General features: G+C 45.8%; 1 protein-coding gene across 2 annotated transcripts; it reads left to right on the top strand.

Moving 5' to 3' along the window:
- Positions 1 to 948: 948 nt before the first annotated feature.
- bcl2b (BCL2 apoptosis regulator b) lies at positions 949 to 20,512 on the top strand. Of its 2 annotated transcripts, XR_015862470.1 has the most exons (3): positions 949 to 1,949; positions 2,127 to 2,417; positions 18,215 to 18,363. XR_015862470.1 is itself a non-coding variant. In XM_088395664.1 (2 exons), the coding sequence occupies exons 1-2, from the start codon at positions 1,395 to 1,397 to the stop codon at positions 18,350 to 18,352; spliced, it is 693 nt and encodes a 230-aa protein (XP_088251790.1). In that variant the 5' UTR covers positions 955 to 1,394; the 3' UTR covers positions 18,353 to 20,512. The 2 variants fall into 2 exon arrangements, 1 of the variants encoding a protein (XP_088251790.1); XM_088395664.1 differs by lacking the exon at positions 2,127 to 2,417 and having other exon boundaries at positions 955 to 1,949; positions 18,215 to 20,512.
- Positions 20,513 to 21,625: the final 1,113 nt, after the last annotated feature.

Below are 21,625 nucleotides of genomic sequence, written 5' to 3'. Positions count from 1 at the left end.
ATAAAAACATGCCTAAATCATATTTAATTAGGGTGATTGAGGCAGAGAACACTTTTATTTGTTCCCCTCTTACATGTGAAACTAGATCAATTTTAGTAATCTGATATAAAGTGGGCCTATTGGAAGCCCGGTGGTCTTTCTTTTTTGAGAATTAAAATATTCCGTTTGTGCTAGTGAAAAGTTAATCTCCCTTGAAGGGGCTTTCCACATCTGCAGAAAATGGCCTATCTCAGAGTCTTTCTTTTTTTCTTAAGTCCCAAAGGAGACTAATACTACATGAAGATGAACCCAGATAATTAATTTTCACAAGAGGAAGTGAGCAGAATGATATCAAGGGACACGAGGCCTGGCTCCACATCTACAAAATGCAACGTCTTCCTGCAGCCACACAGATACTAAATGGCGGAAGAACCGTTCATCCATTTTCTCCAGTTTGCCCTAATTTAGGATGGTGGCGAGCTAGAACCCATCCGAGCAGACTTTGGGTGAGAAGTGAGATAAAACTCTGTTGTTGGGTTAGGATAGTAGATTTTTTTTTTTAGACATGCATTGAAAAATATACAGAAAATGTTAAGAAAAAAGTTAAGAGCGTCTATCTTGGTCATATTCAAAATAGCAATCTTGTCATAAATCTGGTTAAAAACTATGCGGTCCTACACAGGAAGATCAGAACTGAGATTCGGATCCCGAACCTCACAGCTGTGAGGCTAACCACTACTTCACCGTGCTGCCCAGGAGGAGTTATTAATTATCCCCATTAAAAACGAGCAGACGTCTAGCTATTACACAGATGGTTTCTAAGCATCAATTTTAATGCAATGAATGATTTTGTCTGCAGTTCCGAGTGTATACATGGCGGCTCCAGAGCGCAGCCAAAGGGCGCACTTTGCGTAAGTGACGTCAAGCAGCCACTGGCGGAGCAGCAGCAGCAGGAGGGGGGAGTAGGAGGAGGAGGAGGAGGGCTCTGCATGGAAGTGAACCTAGCCAGTGGTCTCCGAAGTGCAGCTCAAACGCCGCCTCAACTAACCGTCGGCGACACGGGGCTGAGCGGCCATTCTGGCGCAGACAACTTTGCGCCCCGCTTTTTTCCCCTGCGCAACTCTTCCATGTCTGGCTGGTGCGCACTGGGAATACATCCGCACCCCCTCCAGCCTCTTCCGCGTATTGGATTTCCATGCAAAGACAAGCTCGCCAGTGTGCCTCGCAGCTTTTTGTGGGGACTTTTACAACCTTTCATTTCCTGCTCGCGCGTGGGATTTAGGCGTGGACTCGGTTCGCTGTGGTCGCAGTCCACTTTTGGATGAGCCCTGCGCAAAGCAGTGCACCGAATGGATGCACGATGTCTTTTATTTAAGAGCCAAATCTAAGACTACAAAGTGCCAAATTAAGCCCAGATGGCGAACGAGCGAAATCGCAGCATCGTGGAGAATTATATTTGCCATAAACTCTCCAAACGCGGCTACGCGTGGGGGTTCGGTGCCGCTCGCGGGGAGGAGGAGGACGATACCGCCGCTGCTAATAACGGCTTACTGGTCGCCTCCTCGCCGACTTTGGTGCTCCGGTGCCGCGAAGCCAGCGCTGGGCCCGAGCGCGACTGCGACTCCAAGCGTAGCCCCGGTTCTGACCCGCTCGCCGACATCCACCGGGTCTTGCGCGAGGCCGGCGACGAACTGGAGAGACTTTACCAGCCGGACTTCACAGAGATGTCTCGGCAGCTGTACCTCTCCTCCACAACTGCTCAGCGACGGTTCGCCGAGGTGATCGACGAACTGTTCCGAGACGGCGTCAACTGGGGCCGGATCATAGCCTTCTTCGAGTTCGGCGGGACCGTGTGCGTGGAGTGCGCCACTAAGGAGGAGATGACGTCTCAAGTGGACAACATTGCCGAGTGGATGACTGAGTACTTAAACGGACCCCTCGGCAGCTGGATCCAAGACAACGGGGACTGGGTATGTGTGATTCGGCTGAGCTTTTTTTTTTTTTCCTTCTCGGTACCGCTGGAGCACAGCTCCTCCATTGCTGCTGCTGCTGCTGCTGCGGGTTGAAGGCGTGTCGATGCGCGATTGCCCGTGTGCGCGCGCGTTTGCAGATGCGACCTCACACGCCACATTATATCACGTTTGTAGTTCGAGGTTGCCAACGAAAAAGCTCGACATGTTCCCATTACGCACGAAGGCGCAGGATGGGCGGCCTCCACTCGTGCGCCTCTCTGATTAGACACTGGTGTTGGCCGTCAAACCGATCCGACCAATCAGAGAGCGAGCTGCGTCACACCTCCCGACGCTCTTTCCAAAGCCCCGCCCTCCCGACTGTGCTGAGAGACTAGCAGTCACGCATCTGTCACAGAGCTGCAGTATGGTCCTATAAAGATCCCATCATCCCAAATACAATTTGTAATAAAATTTTACATCAACATGGTAAGTCATATTTCAAAATGAAACATTGTATAAGACGACACCCTTGTAAAAGTGTACTGGATTGAAATTTAAGGGATAAACTGGCTTGTGATTGGTTGGTTTCATTGAATGTGTCTCCATTATCCATATAACATGACGTTTAAAATGTTGTTACACACTATGAGGAACATTCCTAATAAAATTTTGTGCCAAATGCGATTTGTAACAGCGCAGATGTGTACAAACAATCAGATCACCATCAAGGAAAAAGAAAGCCACCGGACATAAGAAAGAAAGGAAGACTTGTCAGAATTATGGCATGCATGGCTGTTTCTTCTTGCCCTTTCCTCTCTTTGTATTCTTCATTTACAGGGAAATATGTTAGCTACAGCTGTTTGGGCAATCCGCTTTTCCCGCGATAGTGCTCACAAATGTTTTTGTGGTCCAATCGAATACTGCAGGCGGCACTTGAGAATGATTGTCGGTAGTTGTGTGAGGCTCAGTCACTGATTAATTTGTTTGCGATTCCACTTTTGCTGGCATGGCTTGGTGCTCGGCTGGCTTCTTTTTACACCGATCTTGCAGTGTGAGCGAGCAACCGTTCATCTTGGAACTCATCAGACCAATCTGCGAGGAATTAGCCTCTTCATTAGTGGAGGTGCCTTTAATGAGAACATAACATTTGTGGCACTCGCTCATTTTGGCCCGCGGCTTTTGGAGTCAGTAAGGAAGGGGGGGGGGCATCAATGATTCATCTGCAGGATTCCGTCTTAGCGTTTAAGATTCCCCTCGAGTGTGTGTGAGGGTGTCTTTGCAAGGTTGCATGTTGTGCCGCATATCAAAGGCTGCTCGCCATTCCAGCAGCAGCGGGCGCTAATCCGGAGCTTCTGCCGGGCTCAACCGTTCTGACTTGCGCCGTTCCAAAGTGTGTGAGGACGGGCGGCTGGGATGGATGGCGGCGCCTACGGTACAATAATGTAGGTCATCTTCCCAGTATGCTTTGCAGCTGCGAGGACACGAGGGTGGCGAGACAGAGAAAGCAGGACAGCATCCCGTGGATTAGTCTGGATCATCTCACCGTAGATGGAGAATAAATTCACAAAGTTGACGTCCATAAGACCTTAGGGTTGTAATGTCTCAAGGTTGACTGTAGGTTTTGGAGCAGTTCTCATCCAAATGAATTTTTTGGACTGGTCATGGATATGCTGTTCACTAAAATGGGCGAAGATCCAGTGCCACTTTCAAGCAACAGCTGAAGAGCCTATCTTGGTGTGAGCTGCATCAAGTCTTGTTGGATGCACACATTCAAACTGGAGTTGACGGACAGAAGGCAAAAACAGGGTGCGGGAGTTCTTGATGTCAGAGACGTGTCAATAAAACACCCAAAGAAAGTAATTGCCTGAATATCAACATCTGCACAAATTGAACCAACCAGATGGAGTTTGTGCCCAAAGGGCATGTTAGATGAAAGGAAAACATCCAGCATAAAAATTTGTTGACTTGACAAAACGTGGCAAGTCATTAGCAATGTAGTGCTTCATTTCCTGACTCTGGCGGACATTCCAAACTTTTTGACCTCAAGTCAGCTGCTCCGGGCCCCGTGGTGACCCTGAAGCGGTTAGGCAGACAGACATGGTGGCATCACTTCCTCGTTCTGACTTCGGATGAACTGACCCCTTTTCTTTAAATCTTTAATCTGCTTTATGTGGATCAAAAATGTGCCACATTGGTCCCTTTTTGGAGCGATTGCATCTATTTATTTAGGTACTTATGCGCCATCTGCCAAATGACACACAATCGGGATGATACTTCGGTCACGGGGATTTGGCGTTCCCAAAAATTCTGTAGAGCAATAGATGTGATGTTTAGTCTCTTGTTTTGTTTCCCACTCTTCTTCAAAAAAAACAGCTGAAGGCCAATCAGGTTTTTGGACACACCAGAGTGGCGTGGAAACAGCTGTCTGTCAGCCACCCTCTGTTTCCTGTTGTTTTAGCGACCAAATATAGGAGTGTCTGCTTATGGCTGCTGAGTCCAACTCACTTTTAGTTCCACAAAATTTGCCCAGTGGCCATTTGGGTGTGTTATTTAGATGACTCTTTCCATGCTAATGTGGCCTTGTTTTTATCTGGAACATTCCGCTTTGCACTTGCCAGGCGAGTCAGTTAATACTTGTCAGTGTCCCCTGGAAGTAGGGAGGGGTGAAAAGTGGCTAACAGATAGCAAGTCCAATTTTCACTGTATGGTAACGTTTTCTCATTTACTTTTATTCATCCCAGTGAGAAATGAAGGCACCTGCATGAGTGCCTTTTTTTAACGAACTTGGATCAGGTTGCCAAAAGGAATGCAGTAAGCCGCCAGGTGTGTGTGTGTGTGTGTGTGTGTGTGGTGGTGGGGGGCGCACACTGATGCCAGTTGACAGGTGAGCCTTGCCACAATGCAGCAGGCATCTGGAACACTAAACCCCGCCTCCAACTGTGGCTGAGTGGATGCGAGATGGCGGAGGAAGTCGTTAATCTCCATTTAGGTGACAAGTTGAATGGCGGTGGAGCAAACTCACAAAAGGAAGAGCATTTAAACACTCACAGAAGGGCCAAAATAAAAATCGCACTTATCTCCAATTTGCGTCTCCTGTTTAATGGATCAGTGGCGTCGCCAAGAACTGTTGGGGTGGGCTCCATTCAAACGTGTCCCGCCAAAGTGATGCAAAAGTCTTTCGCCATGTTTGCGTCCACTTCTTTCCTACGGGCCCGGACTGACATGAAGAGTTTCTTACTGGGGTGAAGAGATCTGACATCCCCCTTGAGATCCTCTGAGCACAAAGAGGCTTGTTCCAGACATTCTTGTCTGAGGAATTCAGGAGGAGGGGGAGGAAGGAGGCTAAGCCTTCACACTGTTGACTGCCATTGGAAAGACATCACAGAGCCTCTGGCTGTTTTTGTAGCCATGAAATAATATGAAAACTTCATATCAAGATTATGCTTTTTGGAATCTGCAACGCCCAAAAAATTCCAGTGTTTGTACACAATCTGTAAGCAATCCCTAGTTTGGCTTTACGTTCAGTAAAAATTCCAAGCAGACCAAAATCAAAAGAATTCAACCAGAAAGAAGGCAAGTGATCAGCAAAAAAAATACTGAAGTAAACTAATAAACACAAAACGGAACAAGAGTGGCATTTGTTGATACCTTTATCAATTAACTGGATAATCTGGCCGACATCAGCAAATGGCAGATGGCACTTTAAAAGCACGACTCCAACGCATTATCCTAATTCGTGTGGTGAGAGAATGACACTAGAATGCTAAACTGAAGACCATCCATTAAGGCATGATCTAATCTGTTTATGTCACCATCATTTTGATGATCAAGCATGGTTTCAACATACCACTCGTAGTATCTCTCTTACACAAAGAGATACTTCAAGTACGCTAAATACAGTTATTGACGATAATTACAGTATAAGTTGAAATGCTAGTACAAAACGTTTGAACCCTCTTCGTGGTTTATTGGTAAAAAGTACCGCTCCATAAAGCTGGAGGTACCATAGCGTAGGTACTATTAGACTAGTTAAGATGGAGATCTGTTAGCAATCAGCCCACCGCAAGTATCGCTAAGTCAACATCATCTTGCACACTCACACACAGTTGCGGCAATATTTCACTTTTGTTCAAAAGTATCGGTACTAGTGCTCGGGCCCGGCTCGGAAAGCACTACCTTGAAGGATAGACTGCCCCCGTTTCTGACAGGGGAGTGTTATACGATACCGTCTCGATTCTTTTTGTTGGTTTCCTCTGAAGTCAGTTTGATCGTCTGAGCTGTCAGTCATCTTAACAAACAGGCTGACGTACGACTAGAGGATTTCTACCTTCTAATGATGCAAAGACAGAAGAGTTGATGTTTTTCTTTTTCTATATCCCTCATGCGCACACACTGCACACGCTTTTGTGGCCTCCGCGCACATTCCAGACACGCCAGACCTCACAACTATGCACCTGGGCAACACCTCCTAAAAAAGCTGCTGGGGTTATGTCTCCGAGATTTAGCGATTTGTTTTTGTTTGTGTTGCTGTGCCCGTTTCCACCCTGTTCCCGTGTGACTAGATTCAGGCCTTTTCTCCTCAGGAGAGCCACAGGAATGTCTACTTGGGAAGCGAGACTGTAAATAAATAATGGAGACGAGCTGGGTGTTGCTTTCCTGAGTGGCCAATGAAGGGTGTGGGCCTTTTTGCTCTTTTGTCCGCTTATGGTTCAGGGACAAACCCAAGCAATGTGCTTGTGTACAGAAGATGTTTTGTTTGCGAGTCGAGATCAATCGCAGAGAACTTCTTGTTGCACAAGGTTACACATTCCTCAGATGTTTCAAATTTTTCAGTCGAGCGCACCCTTATCGGCGATGGAGACGAATTTGAGCAGTTTCTCTTTTAGTCAACGTGAGCAAAGTAACGATCGTATAAAAGATTATCTTGATCAGTTACGATAGTGTGGAGCAAAATTAAACCGCTTGGAAAAATGGGCAGGGTCGATAATCGTAAAACCTGTTCAATATTTACGATGCCTGAATCCTTCTGTGTGTGGGCAACTGCGAGTTGGGCCAAATCCCAGAGTCCGTGCTTGTCATGTGGAACAATAGCCAATTAAGAAGCAACATGAAGCCCACTGTTGGCGGACACAAATAGAGGTGCAACTGGTTGCTGCTATGACATGGCTCACAAGGCATTCATCGGAATAATGACAAGATTTGCTTAAGCATGTTGGTCTTCTTGACCTGGGATCTGTGAATCCCTCATAAAATGGAAAAATATTGAAAACTCTATATTTCCACACAGTACAGTGAAAACGACTGGGACTAGTTGCGAGTGACCTGAGGGATTTTTGTAATTTCGGGAGTAACTATTGAGAAATAATTGATTGTAGTCAAAAGCCTGCAATGCAACAGTCTGTTATGCTGTTAGCTAAAAACAGGCGTGCTATATAAAAAAAAAAAAAGTCCCATCTGGCCACTGTTGAACCAGCAATTAATTGAAAATAGAGAACTGTAGCAGATCTTTTTCAAAAGCCTTGTGGGGGTGGGATGGGAGTGTCCCCAAACCAGACAATCAGAAGAAACGTTTAACCTTGCTCTATATATATATATATTGATATGCTGCACAGCTCACGAGGTTGTGCCCGTTGGCAAAGTCAGTCAGGCTCCCAGCGGGCTCCTCGTTATCTTGCTCCCACCGAGGCGGGAAAAGGTGGAATGCCCTTTCATCCGCCATCTCGGATGGTTCATTAGGGCTGCTTTTTCTTTTTAAACTTGGAGGTGGTGTTTTTGTTTGATAAGAACATCATGATTGCACAGCAGCCAACGGAGGCGGGATTTACGCTTAACATGACAATTAAGCGGCTGCGAGCGGAGCAAGTGATGCTACCGTCTCTATATTTAGAAGCCTCTCGCGTGTCCCTGCATTTTTTAGGGATCCGCAATGTTACCTGACACTGGCAGCCAGGTCTCAGGGTATTAAGGCTGTTGTTTGGACGGGCTGCTGATTTTGGTCCGTGACTGCATGCAAATAAGATAAGCGCTTGCAGAGGGAGGGAGGGAATGGATGGATGGAAAGAAAGATAGAAGGCCTTCCAACCTGATGGTCATCCATTTTGCTTGACTGGCCATTATACAGCATCAAACATCGTACAACTCAAAACTTGGAGTCTAACATATTTTCAAGAAAAATATACTTAAATATACACATTTGGGACATCAAATCACTCGACCAGCCAACATTACGTAAATTGATAACGGCGTGTTTGGCTTTTTGCCACTTTTTCTGAAAGACGGAAGGTGGTATTGATTGCTATATGGATGAGATTGATTAAATATTTGGCATTGATACAATTTCACAACACTGATGTCAAACTTCTGTGACTGGTGGCGTACATTTGAATTGACCTCTCTCACCATAAGGAGACACTAAGCTTCGCATGCTAGCTGCTAGCTAGGTACAGTCAAACACGTTATATTTGTGATGAAAAGGTTTCAGATTGTTTCATATTATTGTTTGTGGGTATCAGAACAGTAGGGATTGTCACTGACCTGAAGAGATCCAGCAGGTTGCTGTAGAGATGGTCAAATTTGTTGGTGATCTGAAACGACAAATGTGGCGTTTGAGTTTGGATCATTCCAAGTTTACTTTGAGGAAATGCCTGACTAAATAGATGACAATACACTATCACAAAGTCAGAAGAGCACAATCAATCCGACAGAAAAGGTCAAGCTCACAAGATCATCATCTTCTTAGATGCTATTTTACGATTTGATGATGCTATGCTACTTAACGCTATTAAGTTAGCTTGCTAGATCATTTGCATTATGTTTGTTCTGATTCTCAAATTGTGTTTTTAGGTAGATTAAATTTAGATGGTTTGACGTTATTCATTAGGGTTGTCATACATTAGCCACACCTACCTCGAGCAACAACTGACAAAAATATTAGCTTAAGATGATTAGCAATTAGCATGTTTACATCATATGTCTGATCCAGCACTGTCTAAAACATGCTTGGTAGTTGCTTGTGAAGTCCATCCCAACTGACTTTGGGGGAGAGACGAGTATACCAACAGACTAATTGCCAATCAATCACAGAGGGCATATAGACAAACAACCATTTGCTTAACCTCACACTGTGACAACAGTTCTGAAGTGAATTCTCCATAATACATAATCCCCCTTTGTCATGAGAATTTATTTGAACGTCGCAAAAGTTCAAACACACGCGCATACACTCATAAGCAAACACAGAAGCGGATGTACTGATGCAAATCAATTATTTGCTGTCCACAAATGGTGTGTGTACACACTCGCCCGTACACACTGACAGCGCGGCACGCCGGCGTGTACACACACAAGCGGATGTGGCGGTGTGAATCAATAATTCTGTGTTGTCACAGTGTGACATGTGAGCATGGCGGGGAGCAGATGGCCTCGGGGTGCCTACTCCCTCTCTCGGAGCCAGGACACACACACACACACACACACACACACACACACACACACACACACACACACACACACGTGTATACGTGCACAGTATCAGTACCACAGCTGGGATTTCCCGGTGCAACACTGGCCATTAACAAACAGTACGCTATTATTATTGTTCTCCAAAATGCAAGGGTAGTGTATGCCCTTGGTAGCATCTGGAAATGGGATCTGTCCAGAAAACACAGAGTGAGGTCAGCCATTGCTCGAATATCATCAAAAGGAACACGCTCTATCGATTTGAGTGTTTGAATCCACTGCATTAAGCGCACTATAACAATCAAAGGAGAACCTTGGTTGTATCAAAAAGTCCGACTTTAATGTGTAACTGTAAGTCTCCTGATGTCTGGAGGAGATCGAATAAACGGAAGAATCCACAACCTTGAACTCGTGCCATCGTCAGATGGGGGGGGCATCAATTTCATCCGAGTGCAAATTTTAATTGGTTGTCGGTCTGTCGTTGCAACTCCAATAATGCCATCCACTTCAAAGACGTGGTGAGAATTGGAATTCAGAGGACTAGACAGATAGATTATTTTTTCTTTCCCGCTCTGAGCTGTTTTGAGTTGTATTTTTTTGACAATACGGAATGCTTATAGGAATGCCGCCGCCAGTTTTCTGTCACGGCGCATTTTTCATACGTCTCGATTCATTTGTCATTTACGGAAAACGTGTTGGCATGTCTAGACGAGGGCACAGGAAGTAAAGCACCCTCTTCTAATTAAGTCTGCAAATTGACCTATAAAGTGCTTCATTTGTCTTTCACATTTGATGGCGCACGGCTATAAAAAAAATCTAATAAGAATCTATTTTCTCTGCATAATGAAGGCGACTTGAAAAATTAAACTAGCCCGCCAGTCTACCATCATTCGCTGCTTTTTAATTTTTAATTTGAGTACATCTATTCACTTCACGGAAGACGAAAAGTCGAGAAATACTGCACAGACAATACACCTGCATGGAATTTGCTCCCGACGTGAAATTTAGAGGTCAAGAACGGCCCACTTGTGACTTTCTGCCTGCGTCAGCGTTTGTTTATGATTTACGCTGCAGCACATTCCGTCTTGCGTACAAATCAGTCGGGACGGCGCTACTCCGCAAACAGAGACAAGGTGATATTAACTAAGAAGAGGTGAAGCAATGGTGGAGAGCCTAATGGGCTCTAACTAATGCGACTATCAGGTGCGGAACTGTGAAATAAGACAAAAAGCAGAGATTGTTCTTGCCGGGGTGAGAAAGCAGGAGACGTGTTGTCTAATTTGTTGTCATCTGACTAAACAATCATCTGATTCTCAGCTGACGTGTCTGCTGACTGCAAAGTAATGTACTCACATGCGTCGCACTAAAAAGCCTTTTGGGAAAGGAATGTTTCAGGGTCAAAGGTTGGGGCCACAGGAAGTGCAAATTAAAGAAAGCTTAAATGTGAGCTCGTGTTCACTGACAATTCTGTTCAGTTTATCTGAAGCACCATGTTGGAAATTCGGGTTCTAACCTCAATCCTAACACAAAGATTGAGTGGGTACTAAAGTTTGTCACCCTAAGCATATTTGTCTCCTCTTTTGTGCTTATACAGTATTTTTACAACATCTTTCCCGCTTGACTTGTTAACTTTGGCCCTCAGAAGAATTCACAACAGGAAGTTCCCAACTAATTACATTTCCAACACAGGCAAAAATGCTTCCTCCCACACACCATGGACCTTTGCAGACCTCGGCTGTCACAATAGGTGACTTATCATCATCTGCCGGCTGCTTTTTTCCCCCACCATGACGAAGGCGGTTCTTCGCCTCACACAAAAGAGAAACGAGTGGCGTCAGATGGCGTTGGTTCATCGCTGAAGAATGTTCAGATGAACTTATTGGATGACATCATGGGTAATGCGTGGGGGCACGTTTCGCTTTAAGACAGCAGACTCGTTTATCTAAAGGCTCGCCAGCTCCCTCGTGCTCGTATCAAACCGCTTGTTTGTTTCCCCATCAATGCATTCCTAGCATTCCTATCCATGAAAATCAGCTGGTTGCCTGACTGAGAGAGGTCGTTGAACTTTTCCCCAGACTCAGAAGAGGGCGGAGGATGAAGGGAGGGTGGGAGGATGGAGAGATGATTCCGGCTTCATCTGATTGTTTTGAAGAGCTGATGAAGTGAAGCGGGCTATGCATATTTTAAAAACATGAGTGATCCCACGCATGGCAAAGAAGGGGGGGTTGTACCTACACTGACTTGTGGGGGGGCAGTATGGTGCCAGAGAGCTTCCAGACCGCCACAAAATCTGAAGAAGAAAGTTGAAATTATCAGGCTATGCTAATTGTTAGCTTGTCTGATGTAAACTCTTCACTTTGTCTTTTTTTTTTGTGCCAGTTGCTCTAATAAGAGCTGCCTGCCTTCACTGCGGCTTGGTGGGAGTTTCTGCAAAGCGGGTCGGGTCGCCTCCTCTGTTCCCACTTCAAAGATGCTCCCGAGGGAGCCCGGCCTCAAACGCTCAATTGTCTGCTTTGACATTATCGGACATCTGAGATGTTGGATCGGCTTCGCTCTGCTGCGCCCACCGACGGCCCCCGGCCGGCCGGCCGTTCGTTCGTTCGTTCTACTTTCGTCCCGTATAGTGGGGCCTCGTTTCCAGGGCGCAAACCTGAAACTACATCCAGTTCTGGAGAGCAAGCGAGGAGCCCCCTCCCAGATGAAAGGGGACACCGAGCGAGACGACGGCGGAACTTTGATGTTCCTCGCCCGACATGTCGAATTGTTTCTCAGATGTCATTACACGCCGAATCCCCCTAAATCACAGAGCCGAGTTGGGATTCCATCAAAGGCCGTGCATTTCATTTGAGAAGTCAACTTTTCCCCGGGCTAGAGCTCAGTAAATGCTTTCAAACAAACAAAAAATCTCTTAGTTACGATGTCTAATACGATTCTGGCCCTCTTTCTTTTGCTTTATAAGTACATGTTTGGCCCGCCTGTACTCTTTCCCTAGTTACACACTCTGATATAACCATACTTGGCTCTAGCACCATCCGGCTTAAACCAGACGATGATGTCATCCCGGGGCGTCTGGCACAGGAAGTGACTTTACACTAAGTGAACTGTTGAGAACTTGAGAAAATAGTTGAGCAATCATTCCCTGAAAAGGTTCTTTTAGACAAAATGTCAAGCTCGTACGGTCGCGTTACTTGAGAGACAACAATGGAACATTTGAATGAAATCCCAGTGACGTGATTTCGCTCTTTTCAAATTGAGAACAATCAAGCTACCTTACACCCACAACCACACACACAAACATACACACACCGTTTCCAACAAGCGGTAGTCTGTCTATTTTCAGCCCCTGCCTGTCAACATTGTGATTGTGTGGTCGTAAAAAGGTCACCAAGTGTCTCTTTTAAAGGACAAGATGTAAAAGTCTTTCTTTTAGCGGCTTGTAAACAAATACTTTGGTCACTAGAGTGCAGCCCACACATCCAAGCAACCAAGAAAATCTTCTCTCAGCCTACTTCTAAAACTGTTTAGAAATGTCCCGTCTGAGATTTCAATGAAAACCAGCAAGCCCCATCTTCTTAAAGATGAAAAGGTAAGCAGAGCTGCAGTGTTAGCACCGATTACCGGAACTGCAAACTGTTTTAAAAAACTAAAATTTGCTATGGTTAAACTAGCCAGGGGTGGCTTTGAACAAGCCTTGTGTATTTTTAACACACGTATGCTTCCACACAAAGACACCTGGAAAGTATTTCACATCTCCTTTCATTTTCCAATGTCAAGAAGAAGTCAATGTCACCCATGTGCTGGTGTTTTGTCACGGCAGCGTCGACCTAGCATCTTCCCACGGTTCACTATCAGGGCATTCCGATCTGAAGTGATCAGCCTCGGAGCTCTCGAGTTGTTTTCCACAGATAGCATTTGGCTTCCCGTACGCACTGAATGAAAGCACCTTGGATAATTATCGGATGTCTGATCATTAACTGGAAAACAGATTCTTCTTTCATTCACTCCAGTGAGTCATCGGAGCGAAACGTAGCTTCTCGGCAGAAGGCCGCTTCCGTGGAAGCCGCGGGCGGGTCATGCCAACAGCTGACGTTCTTTGCCAAGGGACCATTAGCCACCTATGCGGTAGACAGGCCGACTTAGTGGCAAAGCCAGCTTTATTTGGCCGGACGTGACCGAGCGTCACTTTTCCGTCGTTTGAAGGAGTAGCTGGACCGAGGCTGGTTTTATTGGATTTGTCAGCGCTTCGCTAAGAGCCGAAGCCGGTCGTTATTTATAGCGGGCGGCGCAGCACTCAAGCCTTTCCGTCCGACTCGCCTCGGTCACTTCCTCCTTTGACCGAATAGAGAACGCCGGCTGCTTTTAGATGCAGCCAAGCAGCCATTTATAGAGCCGGTGTTAAAGCCGGATGTCCAACTGACTTCACCTTGGTCAGCTTGTCCATCGGTGCACATTTAATGCTTTCGTAAGCCGACTTTTCTGTCGATTCCGATTGAAAGGATTCCGAGCAAAGCTCTCTAGTCAATTGTTTACAACTGACATGACCTATAAATACAAACTCGAAGCTCCAAAATAGATGCCAGAATTTTGGTCATTTTTAAAACTGGAAATTTTTACAGATTTTAAAACATAAAGTGTGGGTCACATAAAATGATGTGGTGGCCCAGATCCAGCCCTAGGGCCTTGGGTTTGACACCAGTGCTTTCAATTCTCAAGGACAGAAACAAAAGTGGTCCTTGCGCTAGAGGTGACATGATTTGTACTCTGCATGCTAAAGAGAGTGAAAGTAAACGGCTCAGAGGAGAACAAATGACAGGAGAGCAAACACAGCCTGCATCCATCCCATAATAATCCCTCTCCCCAAAGGTCACCTTGTGGACCGTTTCAAGTTGGATCAATAGAAGGCATTAAGGCCTTCCTCAATAAAAGTTGTAGGCCATCCAAGGTGTGAGATACTTAATAAAAAGACATTTCAGATCCCTTCACCTTGTCTACAGAAACATTCCTATGTGCAGGAACGCAGACGTGACCAGTTACAATGTCAGAGGTTGGGCATCGAAGAATAACAGAGGCAATAGAATAGAAAACAATGGAATGACACCGGGCATGTGTGGGTGTGTTGATGTGAGCCGATGGCTCCCACGGGGTGATGCGCTTGTCTATTTTGTAAACACATAAATGCTGCTGACGCACCTTTGAATATTGATGAGCCTCTGCGGTCACGAGCCACGAGGAACTCGTTTTACGACAAGTTGCACCACTTGACAGTGTGTTTACTGACCCACTTGGATAGTTGACACACACGACAGTCATTTATCGCCATTTGGTAGGAGATACATGGTTGAGTCCACCCTAGACTGGCGACCAGACCATCACAGGGCATGTATAGACATTCTCTCCCGCATTAACAATTACGGACTATTTTGATCTGTGCCAGGAAGTAAATACTGAAAAAGAAATGTGGGGGAATCTGCCTAGCTATCAAGCGCCGTCATAAACGTTATCTCGTTCTTTGGCGGCGGGTCAACAGATCCCGCACGGGGGACATGATGGAAGTCGACCTTGCCGCAAGGTTATTCTCCTTCCTGCCATTGTGTCTGCGGGAGGTGAGTTCTATTGTGCTTACACAAGTGCATGTTTGAACTCGGAGGTAGAAGACTTACGACAAGATAAAAGGGGGGGGGAAGAAAACGGAAGGGCGGACCGGATCTGGGTCGTGACCCTCGAGATTGACTCCTGTTAAGTGTTCTGATGTCGTAAATTTACATCGAGCGTTACAATTAAGAATTGTTTTGTTGCTTTGTGCAGTTTACACCGCTTAACTAAATCGTACAGATCTATTACACAGAACAGAAATGTCAAGCTTGCACTTTCTTTTTTTTCTATCTTTTTTTTCCCCCATCCCCTCCCTTGAGTCTTGCATATTTTTTTTGTTTGACTTTAATTAGCCAAGAAGTCATGCGGAAGCTCATTAGAAAATCAAAGCGAGCCAACAGGCGGGCGGGCGTGAGCAATATTTCAGAATGCGCTTTGGAAATATACAGCGTTTAATACGGGCAAGCCCACGTCGGGTCCCTTTAATTACCAGCTGAACTTTAGCCCACATCCCTTTCGCTGCGCTCTCAGCCGGCCTGCAATTACCCACCAGAACGTTCACGCACGCACGCGCGCACACACACACAACACACTTGAGTCTTGTTGTGCACAAGATGAGTCAAGATGCCCAGTGGAAAGGTCCGTCCGAGGAGCTCCAAAATCCTGCGAAAAGCAAATGCCAGGCTTCCCGCCGGTGGGAAAAGCAAATGAACAAGGTAACCATGACGCTCGGCTCAGGCGACCCTCCCCAAATCCTCACTTGTGGCCTCTCTCTTGAGGGTTTCCGCATGTGTCGGCGGCCGACCTGGCAACCCCGGCCTGCCCTTGTGACCTTTAGGAAAGGCAATGATCCCCCCTCTCCAAAAAGAACAGCCACCCCTGAGAAGTGTGATCTCCCAGGTGCACAGCTGCTGTCAAAGGCAGATGGTTTGCTGCAGGCTAAGCGATGAACGCAAGTTTAGCCGCTCGCTCTGTTGTGGTTGTGATAAATGCTGTTTTTGCCATTGCTCGTCTCCCGCTCCTCAATTTTATGTGCGCTGCCGACTGCTTATTAGGATTCCTCCGAGTCTCGCATTTCCATAATGGAGGTCACTTCAAGAGGAAAGGGACAACAAGTGAGAAGGACTCTTTTTTTTTTTTTTTTATGAGACCTCACACTTAATAAGAGAAAAACAATCAGCAAGTGTAGAACAAGATGGTGCCAAAGCCCCAGATTGTAGAAATTGTAGAATTGGTATCAAGGACGTACAATCTAGCGAAGTTTAAAACACTAATAGGGGGGGAGGAGATAGCTGTTTTTGTGCGTTTGCCAGAGGTCAACAGTAATGTTTGTATTTCCACAAAGTCACATGATTTTTTTTCTTACTCGGAAAAAGAGTGGCTCACAAGTTCCAGGAGGGAAAAGTGAAGCACGCTGCAGTCTCATGACATCCACCTGACAAGCCTCCAGTATCAGCGGCCAACGTCACACCTCCTCTTCTTCCTCCTCCTCCCACTGCAAAGTTATCACCAACCGAGCTGGTGTGGAATCTTTTTACCATCTATCAGCGTTCCTGGCAGCCTCTTACTGTAATTGGTTGTCTTGCGTTTCTGACGGGACAATCTGCACGGTCCGTCTGGGTTGCGTCGAGGACACGCGTCATGAGGGGATATCGGCCGTCACGTGACACCATTGAGATGTCATTTTTACGGGAGCAGCCTGAGAAGAAACAGAACAAAAAAAAAAAAAGAGGGAGCAAGCTGGAGTCTGTGTTTTGCCAAGCAAAACATTCCCCTCAGCTGGAGGTCTGACTGGAGCAGCTTGTTCTCTAATTAATACCCGCATCCTGGAGACCAGGAGGAGGTGGAGGAGGAGAGAAGGGGTGTAGCGGGGGAGCTTCGGCATTTTCCAAAATAAAAGTGCTCAAAAGGCTCCAGTGTTAACCGAGGAAATGCCGTGCGGTTTTTACAAGTGGCGACTGTTTTGGCACCCGAGGGCCCGCAGGAGGAACAAACTGCTGATGCTTTGACTTGGGTGACGCACACGCAAAGACCACCTCCAGATAACCCCCCCCCCCCACACACACACACACACACACACACGACTGTAACCAACCCCCCAGCCTTGAGAATGCCATGGGACAGGAAGGGAGGGGGGGAACAGGAAATACTCGTCTCCCCAAAGCACATATTAATAATAGACGTTGGCTTTTTATAGTCTTTTGTTCCATAAATGCGGCATAGCTGCCTTTCTTGCATCAATGCTGTTATTTGTGAAAATATTTCACAATGATGATTGCCAATGCAGACATTTTGGACTCGCTATGACACTGTGTGATATTTTAACCATTAGTGAGGAATTAAAATTTGGTTGGCAACAGCATCTCTCAGCAATTGAGGACTCGGAAATCCAGCGTGAGCGAGAGTCAACAATTTCTAACGCTATAGCTGAATCGTACGACATTCCAGCGAAGGGAGTCACAGTCACGCCACGGGTCACGCTGAGGTCAACGTACATTATGTCGGGCATTAGCCACGAACGCTAACTTGTTATCAGAAAGCGTTGACGTTTCAGCGTTTGTTTCATTTGAGCTGATGTGCTGCACGACTTCCTGTCCAGCTGTTGCTGCTGTCAGTGCGCATCAACAGATGTGTGTATCACACACACACACACTGGTAGCATTTTCTCCCAGGCCGATTTTATGGCGGAGCAGACGTCTTTGAAAACAAGTCGACTATTTGTTGTGCTCCAGTACCGTAATGCCACAAAAATGCACCATCTGCTACAAGAGTTGGCGGGTTTTTTGGGTGATTCCCGTGTTTGTCAAGTGTGTGTGTGTGTGTGTGTGTGTGTGTGTGTGTGTGTGTGTGTGGTGTCTGAGGTTATGTGTGGGCGGGTGTGTGAAGTGTAATGGTTCTGCTGGCAGCATGGGCGCAATAACAACACATATTGAAGGCTGCTCTGAGGGGGGAATTTACATACAGAAAAATAAACAAACATATTTTTTGGGGGGTTGTTTATCTCTTGCGGATTCCAGTCCAGCTGATAATTGCGGTTTTGTTTAGCCAGTTATTTTCCAGAGAGCTGATGACTCTGGGAAAATATTTTGCTGTTTGCTGGCCATGCAACTGGGCCCGGACTCCATTTTGGGTGATCTTTGGATCATTTATAAAGGGACAAACGTCAATATCTGTTTGCACAAATCTATCTCACCCTTCTGCCAGTCAACATCTGCTGTCGTTTTTGTGTACAGGACGCTTTTGTGGAGCTGTACGACCGCCAGAGGGACTCGGTCTTCAGCTGCTCGTGGCCGTCCATCAAGACGGTCTTCGGCCTAGCCGCACTTGGGGCGGCCAGCCTCACCATCGGCGCGTACCTCACCCAGAAGTGAGGCGCCTTTCCCTCCACTTGGCTTAAAACACTTCAAACTCCCCCTTCCCTCCAGTAAACACACACTAAGTTCACATCATCACGCTGACAACACAGAAGACAACTGAAGATTCTTTTATTTAGCTTTCCCAACCTCGCCTTCTTCTCTACTAGTAGTAGCATGAACCTTACATTAGCATAGACAGTAGTTGCACGTGTCGCAAAGGGGAAATGAGACGGACGATGGGGACGAACCATTGCGGTGCCCCTGCTTGTTGGGGCGGAGGACCCCGTTTGAACTGCGGACTCCGGTTACCCCCCTTACGCCCCCTCTCCTCTCTTGGTAGCCACCCATCAAAGGACTTCCTGTGAAGAACAGCTGCTCAGAATGTATAATGGACTAGCGGAGGAAGTAGATGTGTACACTGCACAGACACAAGTATTGGGACACCTATTGATAGCTGCAATAAAGTGGAACCGATACATAAATGGATGGATAATCACAGTACGTCTGAATCCAAAGCCAGTAAAAAAAAAAAAAAAATTCATTCCACTACTTTTTAATTTATATTCAAAGTTGGTATATAAAAGAAAAAAAAAACTCAATGTTATTAAAAGTGAAAACAATGAGTTGGTATTTTAGCAAGAAACAAGTTGACGAACATGAAATTATCAGACATTGGGAAAATAAAAGTTCTGTCATTCCTCGATGGAGACGTGGGTCCCAATACTTGCGTCAACATCGTGCAATCTAAAAGCTGGATGCGAGTGGGATTTTAGCTCCAGAACGTTCAAGCACAGAAAAGTGAACGTTTGGGGGACACAAAGATGTCCGATGGCAGAGAGAAGGACGAAGAAGCATGTTGAACTGAGCACAAAAGGAGCAAAGCGTCTCATGGAAGGGAATTAACAAAGAAGCATTCCTGTTGGAAAAGAATCCTCCAGAGAAGTCATCGCCAACTTCAACACGTTCTTTACGTTTGTTTGTCGTTGCTTTATTCATACACGTGTGCGCTTCAGGGTACATAAATACAGATTTTTTTTCTGATCACACACAAAAGGCTTTGCGATCATAACTATTGAACAGGTTTAACATTTACGATCAGACATACGATAAATCAGGCCTTTGCCCACTTTCATTGAAGGGGAGAACGGAGTGGTTCTCATAATGGGCCTGATTATCGGTATGTTTGTAGCCTGCTGCAGTAGCCGTCTGGTCCGGTAGTGACCTCAGCTACTCGGATTTGGAAAATCACATCAGCCCCCCCCCTCAAAAAAAAAAAAAAAAAAAAAAAAAAAAAAAAGCTGTTCCACTGTAGTGGAACCTGAGAAGTCCCTCCTCTCATCGAAGAGCTCCTGTTTTATTGATGTATGTCTTGTGTTTCAGTCTAACAGAAAAACTGGAAGTGATCCATGATTTTTTGTGTGTGTGTGTATATTTTTTTTTGTATTCTTAAAAAAAGAAAGTCTTTGCATGAGTGAAAGACACTGATGTCTCGCAATATTTATACATGAGAACAGCGTGGAAGAGGACAAACAACAACATTGTCTATTTATTGAGCGGTACCAGCTTTTTAACAGTAAAGTCAGTGATTTGTACTTTATTTTTTTTCCCCCTTTCTATGGAATAACACTGTAACGACATTTTTCCGGCTGCTATTGTAACAACACGATGTTTTTAAAGTGAATCAAAAGTGTCCATATTGGCTTGAGGCTACTACGAGTTTCATTTCACGTCGCCGTGTACAGCTTAAACTGCCACCGTCTCGTCCTAGATAGCTGCAAACCAAAGTCAACTCGTATTTATGTTGAATTTGTCACCCCTAGAGGTAAAGATGTTGCTTGGCCATGACTATGTTAATTGTACTATTGTAGTCCGCTTTATGTCCACGGCATCATTTGCTGCTGCTGTTGCGGGCCTCAATGCGGAAAGCAGCCACAGCTCGCTCTAACAGTAATACAACTGAATTTTTCATTGTTGCAATGTATTCCTTGTACATATAAGAATGTAGGCACTATGGTTGCTGTACTGTTTTACACCTATAATCGCAAACCTGTAGCACTTAAAGAGAAAAAAAAAAGAAAGTGAAATGTGTTTTGTTGTTTACTGCTATAATCCACAATAAGCTAGGGGATCCCATTGTTCCTAATAAAAACATTTGTCGAGTAGCCGCCAAGTCTATTTGCAGAGTCTCATTTTTTTATACGTTTTGGATTTTGTCTGTTCAATAAAGATGTCGAGGGAAGATTTAAGGGGGACATACATATGTGATGTAACAAGTAGTCTGGAGTTCTTGATCAAGTATGAATAAGCAAGTCATCTTTTATCAGTCATAAAACATGAGTGACCGAGTCTAGCGCAATTCGGACTCCTTGAGCCATTTTTAACATGTCAACGATAACTGCGAAAACAATGCGCAAAATTCGACTTTTGGCTGGAGCGGATCTTGTTCGTCCATGTGTGTTCTCTATACAAGTGGGCCTCGCCTAAACCAGCACACATCAAAGCTGTCCCCAAACACTGCACTTGCCAGACTGACTTCCATCCGCCGCTAAACACAAGTGCTACAAAAAAAAAAAAAAAAAAAAAGGCTAAATGCCCTGCAGGCAGGTTTTTGCACCCCCCTTCTCCAGTCACGCCCCTGCCACGCTCCCCCTCGCCTCTGCTCTGATCACACATGTCTTCAAAGGCGGCAGCAGTGGAATTTGTGAAAAGCACGATGCAGTAAAACTAATGTTGAAAGAGTGGCGAGAAAATGAGCGAAGTGAAAGAAAGTGTGAGAATGCTGGCGGCGGAAGGGGAGTTCATTTGGGCAATCCCTCCCCTTTGCCGTGCATAGAAAATGCATGACGTGCTCTGAAGGGGAATTTTAAATCAGCCTGTGGATTTTCAAACGAGAGTCCGGCTCACGCGTGGATACCCAAGACGAACAGAGGGAGAGGAGGAGGAAGCCCTCCCGCCTCTCCTGCTCGGGGGCTACAAGGTGTGGTAGGAGGAGGCCATCCCAGAACTGACTTGGGGAACCACAGGGGAGGATTGGGAGATCAAAGTAGATTGTGTGGAATCACTCGGGTCCACTTCTCTTCCCTCATTTGGAAGTCCATCACATCCACTCTGAGCCGTGCTGGCTGCCTCATTTACACGGCAAAAACTTCCTGCTGAAATGGATATTTTCCCCAAGTAGAGATCAAACATGCACAGTAGTGAAATCACACGTGGAAACATCCAAGCAGGCCAGACAGGTCATTGCCTCTATTGCAATCATGGAATTGGACTGCGAGATTTCAAGTGAGC

Source organism: Syngnathus floridae, chromosome 14 (genome assembly GCF_059516105.1).
Source record: "Syngnathus floridae isolate MCC-2025c chromosome 14, RoL_Sflo_1.0, whole genome shotgun sequence".
NCBI lineage: Eukaryota > Metazoa > Chordata > Actinopteri > Syngnathiformes > Syngnathidae > Syngnathus > Syngnathus floridae.
Note: the sequence above shows the minus strand (reverse complement) of the source record. Positions and strands in the feature narration are given on the sequence as shown.